This window comes from Oreochromis aureus, linkage group 3 (genome assembly GCF_013358895.1).
Source record: "Oreochromis aureus strain Israel breed Guangdong linkage group 3, ZZ_aureus, whole genome shotgun sequence".
Lineage (NCBI taxonomy): Eukaryota > Metazoa > Chordata > Actinopteri > Cichliformes > Cichlidae > Oreochromis > Oreochromis aureus.
Window position 1 is genome coordinate 40,891,420 of NC_052944.1, and position 12,744 is coordinate 40,904,163.

A 12,744-nucleotide genomic window follows, 5' to 3' on the forward strand; every position below is an offset into this window, starting at 1 on the left:
GGGGGGGTTGCAGTGATGTGCCCGTGAGCTCCGCCGGCAGCCAGCTGTGCCAGAGTGACCGAGCCCCAGGCCGAGAGGCCGAGGGCACCCAAACCCCTGAAGGGGCCCAAGCGAGGACCAGGCTCCAGGCCCCGATGTTAATGCTGTCATCAAGTCTAAAAACAGCATGTTAATACTGGAGATCCTGAAGGCTGCTCCAAAAATGATCAGATTATATTTTAAATATTTATTCAATTCAAATTAGTTCAGATTATCATTTTTTTCTTAAAGAAATCTACTACATCATGTGTCATTTTTTAATGTACACTGCTATTCCAATTGTGGAATGATCGCACTGCGTTCTCGGGAAGTCTGGACTCCTGTGTGAACTTATGAAGTCCAGACTAGCGAGAACACGAGTACGGACTCAAGTACATGAGTATTTAGAAATGGCCTAACAGTCTGCAGTGTATGAGCTAACCTCAGCTAAAGCCAGCTAACAATGTTAGTAATCAGAGAAATTGTATTAATCCCAAATAGAAATTGAGTTGGGGTTTTTTTGTTTTTGTTTTTAAAAAAAGGCCCGCCAATCCTACTCGAACCTAGGCCAGCCGCTCTCAGCCATGTGATATAAAACTACACGCGGATCCAACTGAGCTAAACCTGCGCCCGACTGTGTTTAATCACCAAATTGGAGAAGCCATAGAGAGGGGATAGCCTAATATACGAAACAGGAAATGACCGCCGTGTATTCCATTTATTTCAACAAAGTAGCTGTATTCTGATTACCACTTATTTAAACGGTAACAGAATACAGTTACTAATATTACTATGTATTTTAAATACGTAATGCTGGTACATGTATTCCGTTACTCTGCAACACTGCTTTTAGATAAGAAAAGACACTAAGAACCTGGGTAGAGGATCATGGATTTATCAAGTAAATAAATATGGATGCTCACTGGGGACCTTAAAATAGAAAGAGAAGAAGAGAAAAAAGACTGAAGAAGATTAATGGATGTAGTGAAGGAGGACATACATAGGGTTGGTGTGACTGAAGAGGACCTTAGAAACACAGGAGGCAAATCTTCTGCTGTAGTGATCAGTAGTGACCAGTAAGGGGTGCATGTATTAGAAAGCAGCGGGTTTGAAAACCACCATGTTGTAAAAGCATGCTCAATTAAGATAGAAAGTGTCAGTGTTTAGGTGACTTGAAGCTATCATGGCATCGGAGGCCTGTCTTAAACTGACTTATTTTTACAGTGGAACCAAGTATCACTCAGAGCTTCGATGTGTCACTGTGACTGTTGCAAATAGTAAGTAGAGCCCTTCACCATTTCAGCCATATTTTAAATGTAAAATACTGAATCAGTGTAACTGAGTTATTACATCTAATTCTGACTGTTTATAGGACCAATAATAACTACAACAACTACTGTACCTGCAACAACTACTACCAATACTCCAAGCACAACTCTTCCTACATCAACTACACCCAGTGAACCATCTTGTGAGTATGAATAAAATGAGGTGATGTTTACAGAGTTACTCTGTCTCAGTGTAAGAATTATTAATCTCACATTATTTCATGTCTATTGATTACTGGTCACACCAAAACAGTAAAATTTCACATCAGTTTTATATCACTACATAATACTCTCAGGTCACAATTTGTAAATAAAGCAAAATATTTTTGAGGTATGCTGAGTGAATTTTGTAGCACTGACTAACTGCATACAAAATCCAAAGTACAAAATAAAGGCATGAGCTGATTAGAGGTGGTTTTCACCAGGCCACAAAAACCAAATGGTTGTCTTTGCAATCAGCAGTGTCAATTAGTGGACAAACTTAAGATCAGCAAAGTAAGAAATATACAGTCACAATCAAAATGCCAGCAGGAAGTAAATCGATTATTAAGTAAAGCTAACTAAGCCTTGGTGGATGAACACAGGCTCGTTCAACAACAAACACAAACAAATGTTGTTGATATAAAAGTCGTTAAAGTGTGTACCTATTTAAACAAAGATACACTGATCGATTTTACATTGTCACATTCTGTGCCATTTGTGTTTGATGTGTCATGGAGGACAACATGGAAGACACAATGTCTCATTACTAACACAAAATAGAAAAAATGTATTTCGTCTGAATTAAAAAAATATCAACAGAATTGAGGTTGCTTGGAAACTGATAAATGCAACTACTTGCAGTAACTTTAGCACAAAGTGATTTCTAATGAATTCTAACATGTTGCATTCTTGTGTTTAGATGTTGCAGTTTTTCAAATGAAAATTACCTCTTTGGTGGACTTGTCTAAAATTGATAGAGATACCTTCCTTACACAGGTAAGTATATTTTTATTTATTCAGAAATGCTATCAGAGCGTCAAACAACTGCACCACATGAACTGTAAGGAAAAAGTTTATCGACAACAAATTACCAGAATACACCCATTATCACCACTGAGTCATAAGGATAAAGGGAATGAGGGCAGGCTCCTTATTACACTAAATGGAAAAAACACTGGGCCACTAACATGTTAAAACTACAGGAGCCGATCTCCCAAGAAAACCATGACATGACAACTTCATGACATGAAGCTCCAGGTGCACAGTTTTTGTGCTGATGTTAATGTCAGAGATTTTTACCCAGTATGTGCCTCAGCACCTGGCAACCCTTTTCTGTAACGTTATGTGGTCTGACACTTTGTGACTGAGTTGCTGTGATTCTTAACAACTTCCACTCTGTAATGATACCACTTACAGTTAATCATGGAATATGTAGGAAGGACGAAATTGATTGACTTGTTGCAGCAGTGGCGTCTCATTATAGGGTGTGTGTGTGTGTGTTTGTGTGTGTGTGTGTGGAATACCCCACTTCAAAAATTTCCATAAAAAGCTAGGATGCAAGAAAACAAAAATATGCAACCAAATTCCTCTGCGAAACCGTTGCATACAAGACTGCTATCATAATTTGTAAGAATGTGAGTTTTCATTGGACAGAGGATTCCTTTGGGTGAGCATGTCTAACATCCCACTGGGAGAAATGACTGTATGGGGCCATACTATAAACTGAATAATCATCCTAATTTACTCCACAGTGTTCACACATGATAGACATGCACAACCACAAAAGTACATATTTCAACATAAAAATTGTTTCTGTGAGCACAGTTTTGTAAAACCTTTGCTGTTTCTTTCTTACATTTAAAAAAGAAATCAGTGATCATATCTCTCGCTCTTCTTTTTTTCTCTCTGTAGATCAAAAATTTGCTGATATCCAAAGGGCTGCCCCAACACACGATCGTCCGACTCATAAGCAGCAAACCACAGATTGGTCCAACTGCAGCGCCCTCTACTGGCAAAACATGAACTGGCAGCTTAAGTAGCTTCTTCATGGTAGCTGTTGAATGAAGTTCAGTCTTCACTGTTCTTTAACACACATTTTTAATAATTACAATCACTTCTCAAGAGCAGCTTTTAAAAGCAACACGTTAGCCTGACTCTCCAGTGCTATAATCTAAAATGATTTAATTTGTGCTTAGAAATTGTTAGATTAAATGTTATTTTTGGTGTGACTATCCTTAGTCTAGCACCGATACACTGATTGATTATCCACAACTGGAAAACACGAAGAACAGCTCAGATAAAATAATTATAGTGGAAGATTTTAACATTAATTGATGTCGATAATGACAGCCTCACTTTCTGAAAATTGTTAAATACCCCAATTCTTTGATCTTTCAGCTGAAGGAAGAACAACACTCGGTGTATAAATGCTCAATCAACATTCTCTATTATTCCATACAGTTCTCTTTATTCCATACAACACTTTGAGCATAAACGTCCAGACGGGAGATGTGGACAGGAGGGTATCCGCCAGATCTCGAATGTCTGACCGTTTCTCACATTCTTATAGCTTCAGCCCCCCTCCAAAGTCATAAAACCTAAACTTCCACATTCTTTCTCTCTCAGTGAGCCTAAGTTATGACCTTGGCTTCCTGTGCAGTATGTTCTGTCAAATAAGGCCATGATCTTCTGAAAACAGTATTTCTGATAAAGCAGCAGTATAATGCATCATAAAACAGTGTAATGATTTCACAATCTTCAATCCAAGGCATAATGTGGCCTATAGCCATATAATGATTCAACAATTCTTCGATTAGAAGTATAAGGTGGCATAAGATAGTATAATAATCTCACAAAATGCTGTAACAAAATTTAAACAAGTGCTTCCTCCTTTGTTACCTTCTTCAATGACATGTGTTAACACATGTGTTACTCTGTAAAAAAGAAAAAAAAGACCCTCCCTAAAGCTACTCATCTGCTCATCACTGTTAGAAGAAAGCAGGAACAAGCCTCGGTTGGCTTAACAGAGCTCTGACAGTGAAAATCTCTGTTTAAAAAGTTGCTGCTTCATGCATATTCGAATTGTAACATTAACTTTCCAAAACTGCAGGTATTGACTTTGTTGTGTGGAGGGAAAGTTTGAGATGCAAAAACATGATGATATGATAAGAAGTTGTATTTTAAGTAGTGTGTATATATATCATATTAGAAATGTATTTGTTGTTATTATTGAGGTTTATATTGGTAAAGAAGCTGAATAATGATAATATTAACTATATTAACTGATAATTTATGGTAAAGGGGCGGGATTAAATCAGTGTGAACTTCTTTCCACTACTTTTTGATATGTAACCAAATCCTGTGTAACAAATTACAATCTAGTCACATAACAGGTCTGTTAATGTTGATTCTTTGTAACTAATTGTTTATTTTTAAAGCCAGTTAATGTACCAGCATTTAGCCAGTCTCCCTTTCAACTTCACATTCTGTGGCATTTCCGGGCAGCTTCCAGCATGGCTGCTGTTTTCAGGTCTCACCTAAGATGCTCCAATATGACTACTATAGAATTATGAGGCGTCTGAGAGAAAACATTCAGAGGAAGATGTGATCTATGTTGTGTACAAGTCTGCCATACTGAAAGTTTTTTTCTCACCACCTGGACCACTCAGCAGATTTACCTTCCCATAACTTTTTCTACGTTTCTATATTTTATCACTTTTACACACAGGAGGAAAGCTGTTGCTAGGACAATCAGGCACAATGGGACTTCTACCAAAAATAGCAGCTGGATTGAAAACAGCCGATTGGTGTGCAAAAAGACTGGAAGATTGGCCAGATTTAAATCAGATGAGTTTTCTGAGTTCCTGGAACTTTTGATGATGTCTCTTAACCCATGTCCTGTCTTCTTGAATTTTACATGTGTGTCCCTAACTACAGAGAGCATTGTGCCATTAATGCAAAGAGCAAATTTGTATGCATCAAAAAATTTATATGCTTTGGTACTTGATATTTACAATAGGTATATTTTGTCAGACCTGCATCTTCTATCACCAGTATATTTCCACCTTTAGAAATGTAATTGTAATTGTACAAACATCTCTACAGAGAAAACTGATAACATCTGCAGGTACATTTAGGCCTTGCAAAGCCTGTAAGCCAACAGGCAGGTTTATAATTTTAAAAATGCAAATAATATTTGAAATATGCTGTCACACAATTAATTCCACAAAATTGCCCATAACTGAGTCTCCTCATTCGACCTTTAAACTACACATACGATACACAATAATAACATTGACACCCAGTGGATCATCTCTAATGTATGGATGGTTTCTACAACACATTGCATCTAAATTCCTGCATCTCATTGTTCCTTTTTCCTTTTTGAAATCAACGATATACCGGACTGAGGCTGTCAGGAGACATTACTGTAGCTCTCTGAAGCAGTGAGGTGCAGATTGATGAAGCTGTAGTGCCCTCTACTGTTACATCATGTGTTAGAACATGAACTTCCTTGCCTGATCAGGAAAATCGGAAAATCTATATAAATATTTCTACAGATAACTTTTTTTCAAGAATGATCAGATTGAATAAGTAAAATATAAATTTGTTAGGTTGCAAATATTATGTAATAATATGTTTCTCATTCTGTTCACTTCCCCAGTAATTTTAATGGATGTTAAACGACTATAATAATGTTTAATGTCTTTTTTCCATTAGATGTATGACACGCCTTTTCCCAAATAAAAAACAAATAGAATAATCTTATGCTAAAGCCAGACTAAATACACATTCTTGCAAGCAAGCTCACATTACTCCTATTTTATATTCAGTGTTGGGGAGTAACGGAATACATGTACCGCTGTTACGTATTTTAAATACAAAATATGAGTGATTGTATTTCGTTACAGTTACGGTTTAAAAGGGTGGTATTGGGTTGAAATAAATGGTTTACACGGCGGTCTTTTCCTGTTTCATATATCAGGCTATGCCCCCTCTATTTTTGGTAATTCCATGCCAGTGGAAAGCTAAACAAAACATGCATTAAGAGGCTCTAATGCCTGTCTCAATTTCACGGCCCATGTCACCCCTACTTGCAGCCTGCATAATGACATGAAGAAATATTTTTTAAAGTTCCATCCATCCATCCATCCATCCAACCATCCATCTTCTTCCGCTTTATCCAGGGCCAGCAGCAGCCTAAGCAGAGAAGCCCAGACCTCCCTCTCCCAGACCACCTCCTCTAGCTTATCCTGGAGAACACCAAGGCATTTGCAGGCCAGCCGAGAAATATAATCTCTCCAGCGTGTCCTGGGTCTGCCCCGGGGCCTCCTCCCGGTGGGACATGCCCAGAACACCTCACCCAGGAGGCGCTCAGGAGGCATCCTTGTCAGATGCCCGAACCACCTCAACTGGCTCCTTTCGATGTGGAGGAGCAGCGACTCTACTCTGAGCCCCTCCCGGATGGCCGAACTTCTCACCCTATGTCTAAGGGAGAGGCAAGCCACCCTTCAGAGGAAGCTCATTTCCGCCGCTTGTTTCCGCGAACTCGTTCATTCGGTCACTACCCACAGCTCGTGACCTTAGGTGAGGGTAGGGACGTAGACCGACCGGTAAATTGAGAGCTTTGCTTTAACACTCAGCTCCCTCTTCACCACAATGGACCAGTGCAGCGTCCGCTTCACTGCAGCCGCAGTACCAATCCGTCTGTCGATCTCCAGCTCCCTTCTCCCATCACTCGTGAACAAGACCCCGAGATACCTAAAGTAATCCACTTGGGACAGGAATTCGTCCACAACCCACAGTGGGCACTCCAAACTTTTCCGGCTGAGATCCATAGTCTCAGATTTGGAGGTGCTGATCCTCATTCCCGCTGCTTCACACTTGGCTGCAAACCGTTCCAGTGCGAGCTGGAGGCCATCACCTGATGAAGCCAACAGAACCACATCAACCGTGAAAAGCAAAGATGAGATTCAGAAGCCACATAAGTGAAAGCCCTCTGCCACTTGGCTGCTCCTAGAAATCCTGTCCATAAAAGTTATGAACATAATCGGTGACAAAGGGCAGCCCTGGCGAAGCCTATCACCCACCAGGAATGAGTCCGACTTATTGCGCACTATGCGAACCAAGATCTTGCAGCGGTTGTATAGGGATCAAATGGCCTGTAGCAATGGGCCAGACACCCCATACTCCTGCAACACCTCCCACAGCCCCCCTCGAGGGACATGGTCAAATGCCTTCTCCAAAACCACAAAACACATGTAGACTGGTTGGGCAAACTCCCATGCACCCTCAAGTATCCTTGAGAGGATAAAGAGCTGGTCCAGTGTTCCGCGACCAGGACGAAAACCTCATTGTTCCTCCTGTATCCGAGGTTCGACTAACGGACGGATTCTCCCTTCCAGCATCCTGGCATAGACTTTCCCAGGGAGGCTGAGCAGTGTGATGCCCCTGTAGCTGGAACACACCCTCTGGTCCCCCTTCTTAAAAATGGGGACAACCACCCCGGTCTGCCAGTCCGGTGGTACCGCCCCTTATCCCCATGGAACATTGCAGAGGCATGTCAGCCAGGACAGCCCTACAACATCCAGAGCCTTCAGGAATCCAGGGCAGACCTCATCGACACCAGGGGCTCTGCCACCAAGGTGCTGTTTAACTGCCTCAGTGACCTCACCCCCAAAAATTGGTGGGTCATCCCCCTCATCCCCAAACTCTGTTTCCTCCTTGGAAGATGTGTCAGTGGGATTGAGGAGGTCCTCGAAGTATTCCTTCCACTGCCTGACAATTTTCTCAGTCAAAGTCAGCAGCGCTCCACCAGCACTAATTATAGGTATATGTGATCTAAATATATAAATTAAAAATTATTGCGCCATAAATGCAAAGAGCAAATTTGTATGCATCAAGAAATTTATATGCTTTGGTACTTGACATTTACAATAGGTATATTTTGTCAGACCTGCATCTTCTATCACCAGTATATTTCCACCTTTAGAAATGTAGTTATAATCCTACAAACATCTCTACAGAGAAAACTGATAACATCTGCAGGTATATTTAGGCCTTGCAAAGCCTGTAAGCCAACAGGCAGGTTTATAATTTTAAAAATGCAAATAATTTGTAAAATATGCTGTCACACAATTAATTCCACAAAATTGCCCATAACTGAGTCTCCTCATTCAACCTTACACTACGATACACAATAATAACATTGACACCCAGTGGATCATCTCTAATGTATGGATGGTTTCTACAACACATTGCATCTAAATTCCTGCATCTCATTGTTCCTTTTTACTTTTTGAAATCAACGATATACCGGACTGAGGCTGTCAGGAGACATTACTGTAGCTCTCTGAAGCAGTGAGGTGCAGATTGATGAAGCTGTAGTGCCCTCTACTGTTACATCATGTGTTAGAACATGAACTTCCTTGTCTGATCAGGAAAATCAGAAAATCTATATAAATATTTCTACAGATAACTTTTTTCAAGAATGATCAGATTGAATAAGTAAAATATTAATTTGTTAGGTTGCAAATATTATGTAATAATATGCTTCTCATTCTGTTCATTGTTTTTTTCCCCCCAGTAATTTTAATGGATGTTTAACGACTATAATAATGTTTAATTTTTTTTTTCCATTAGATTTATGATTTTAACATAATGTTTTATTGATTTTCTAAAATTATATTAATGTAGTAACTCCTATCTCTTATGTTCTACAAAAATAAATATGAAATCATGATAAAATGTTTTTTGTTTTTACACTATTGTTGTTTTATATGACTTCAGAAAATAGTTATTTATTCATTTTTGCTTGGTCTGAGTCCAGCCTTTGATACCATTGACCACAAAATTGTACTTAATAGGATTAAGGTTTTGTCTGGTATATTTGCTTTTTTTCTTACTTATCTAATAGGATCTTTTCTGTTAGAACAAGCAAGTTCTCCTCTAACATTGCCTCCCTAACCTGCAGGGTTACACAGGGTTCTGTTTTGGGTCCATTATTACTTTCTTTCTACATGGTTCCTTTAGCTGGCATTATTTTCACATATATCCTTTTTTTTTTTAAATACATTTTTTATAACTTCTGTGTCGACTGACATATACAGCTGACATTCAGCTGTATATGTCAGTCTTTTATGCCTCATCTGCTGGATAGGTTGTTCACTCAGTCACGTCAGTCCACTGTTTAACTCAGGTTACCAGTTGGCTCTCTAGCAATAAATAAACACCAACATGACTGAGGCCATGATCATTGCCCTTCATGAGTTACATTCTAAAATCAGTTAGGTTCTTACTTCTTTTTGTCCAACTGCTGAGTCGAACATTAGAAACCTTGGTTTAATGTGGTCCTTCTCTGGGCTTCGACTTGCTTGTAAAATCTTTATATCATTCCTGTTTCTTTCATTTAAGGAACATTTCTAAATTGCAATAAATGATCTTCTCAGCTGATCTGGAAAAACATTTTCATGCATTTGTATCATCTCATTTAGATTATCATGATGCCCTGTTTAACAGGATAAACATCCCTTTTTGCCTCTGGTAATGGTGGAGCTAACAAAAAAAACACACTGCTTCAGAAATACTGTGTAGAAATATTATGCTTAGTTCAGCTGACCAGAGTCACGTGATCAGTGGCTGTGTCGTGGTGATTTTGTGTGAGAGACAGCAAACCAGTGCATGACATACTGAGAGACATGGAGCCAGTGAGGAAGAGTCAGTGGGATTAAGGAGGTCCTCGAAGTATTCCTTCCACCGCCCGACAATTTTCTCAGTCAAAGTCAGCAGCGCCCCACCAGCACTATACACAGCACTGCTTTCCTCTCCTGAGTTGCCTGACGGTTCGCCAGAATCTCTTCAAGGAAGTCCGAAAGTCCTTTTCCCCAGTCTCCCCCAGAATGCTGTTGAAGCTCTGCTGGAGGTGTGCGTTGAAGATCTCACGGACTGGGGCTTTTGCTATACTAAAGTTAGAGTCGAGCGCTCTCTGACATGTAAAAACTCATTAACACATATTTCCTTCTTGTACAGTTGGAGGAGAGAGTGGAAGGAGCTGCAGGAGTCAGATGTGTAATGCTAAATTCTACAAACTTCTAACTATATTAACTTTAATAAATTCTGTTTTCATGGATGCCTGGATGCTTAGTTCAGCTGACCAGAGTCACGTGATCAGTGGCTGTGTCGTGGTGATTTTGTGTGAGAGACAGCAAACCAGTGCATGACATACTGAGAGACATGGAGCCAGTGAGGAAGAGAGGACATTCTGCCTATTCCCAAATAAACAAATAGAATAATCTTATGCTAAAGCCAGACTAAATACACATTCTAGCAAGCAAGCTCACATTACTCCTATTTTATATTCAGTGTTGGGGAGTAATGGAATACATGTGCCGCCGTTACATATTTAAAATACAAAATATGAGAAACTGTATTTCGTTACAGTTACGGTTTAAAAGGGTGGTATTTGGAATACAGTTACTTTGTTGAAATAAATGGTTTACACAGCAGTCTTTTCCTGTTTCATATATTAGGCTATGCCCTCTCTATTTTTGGTAATTCCACGCTGGTGGAAAACCAAACAAAACATGCATTAAGAGGCTCTAAAAAACATTTCTTCATGTCATTATGCAGGCTGCAAGTAGGGGTGACATGGGCCGTGAAATTGAGACAGGCATTAAAGTTCCATCCATCCATCCATCCTGCCTGCCTGCCTGCCTGCCTGCGCGCCTGCCTGCGCGCCTGCAGAGAAGCCCAGACCACCTCCTCTAGCCTATCCTGGAGAACACCAAGGCATTCGCAGGCCAGCTGAGAGATATGATCTCTCCAGCATGTCCTGGGTCTGCCCCGGGGCCTCCTCCCGGTGGGACATGCCCAGAACACCTCACCCAGGAGGCGCTCAGGAGGCATCCTTGTCAGATGCCCGAACCACCTCAACTGGCTCCTTTCGATGTGGAGGAGCAGCGACTCTACTCTGAGCCCCTCCCGGATGGCCAAACTTCTCACCCTATGTCTAAAGGAGAGGCAAGCCACCCTTCAGAGGAAGCTCATTTCCGCCGCTTGTTTCCGCGATCTCGTTCATTCGGTCACTACCCACAGCTCGTGACCATAGGTGAGGGAAGGGACGTAGACCGACCGGTAAATTGAGAGCTTTCTTTTACACTCAGCTCTCTCTTCACCACAAAGGACCAGTGCAGCGTCCGCTTCACTGCAGCTGCAGTACCAATCCGTCTGTCGATCTCCAGCTCCCTTCTCCCATCACTCATGAACAAGACCTCGAGATACCTAAAGTAATCCACTTGGGGCAGGAATTCGTCCACAACCCACAGTGGGCACTCTAAACTTCATTTGAACCTCATTCCCGCTGCTTCAAACTTGGCTGCGAACCATTCCAGTGCGAGCTGGAGGCCATCACCCGATGAAGCCAACAGAACCACATCATCCGTGATAAGCAAAGATGAGTTTCTGAGGCGACATAAGTGAAAGCCCTCCGCCACTTGGTTGCTCCTAGAAATCCTGTCCATAAAAGTTATGAACATAATCGGTGACAAAGGGCAGCTCTGGCGGAGCCTATCACCCACTGGGAACGAGTCCGACTTATTGCGCGCTATGCAAGATCTTGCAGCGGTTGTATAGGGATCAAATGGCCTGTAGCAATGGGCCAGACACATACTCCTGCAACACCACCCACAGCCCCCCTCGAGGGACACGGTCAAATGCCTTCTCCAAATGCACAAAACACATGTAGACTGTTTGGGCAAACTCCCATGCACCCTCAAGTATCCTTGAGAGGATAAATAGGCTGGTCCACTGTTCCGCGACCAGGACGAAAACCTCATTGTTCCTCCTGTATCCGAGGTTTGACTAACGGACGGATTCTCCCTTCCAGCATCCTGACATAGACTTTCCCAGAGAGGCTGAGCAGTGTGATGCCCCTGTAGCTGGAACTCACCCTCCGGTCCCCCTTCTTAAAAATGGGGACAACCACCCCAGTCTGCCAGTCCGGCGGTACCGCCCCTTATCCCCATGGAACATTCCAGAGGCCTGTCAGCCAGGACAGCCCTACAACATCCAGAGCCTTCAGGAATTCGGGGCGGACCTCATCGACACCAGGGGCTCTGCCACCAAGGTGTTGTTTAACTGCCTCAGTGACCTCACCCCCAAAAATTGGCGGGTCATCCCCCTCATCCCCAAACTCTGTTTCCTCCTCGGAAGACGTGTCAGTGGGATTAAGGAGGTCCTCGAAGTATTCCTTCCACCGCCCGACAATTTTCTCAGTCAAAGTCAGCAGCGCCCCACCAGCACTATACACAGCACTGCTTTCCTCTCCTGAGTTGCCTGACGGTTTGCCAGAATCTCTTCAAGGAAGTCCGAAAGTCCTTTTCCCCAGTCTCCCCCAGAATGCTGTTGAAGCTCTGCTGGA

General features: G+C 41.7%; 1 protein-coding gene across 1 annotated transcript in view; it reads left to right on the forward strand.

The window, feature by feature from the left end:
• The window catches only part of LOC116311109 (myb-like protein U), a 48,814-nt gene extending 45,160 nt beyond the window's left edge, over positions 1–3,654 (forward strand). The window contains exons 10-13 of the mRNA XM_039610269.1: positions 1,243–1,295; positions 1,391–1,489; positions 2,248–2,324; positions 3,240–3,654. Coding sequence (XP_039466203.1) covers positions 1,243–1,295; positions 1,391–1,489; positions 2,248–2,324; positions 3,240–3,350 — 340 coding nt within the window. The 3' untranslated portion in view covers positions 3,351–3,654. The remainder of the gene's footprint in view (positions 1–1,242; positions 1,296–1,390; positions 1,490–2,247; positions 2,325–3,239) is intronic.
• The last annotated feature ends 9,090 nt before the right edge of the window (positions 3,655–12,744 follow it).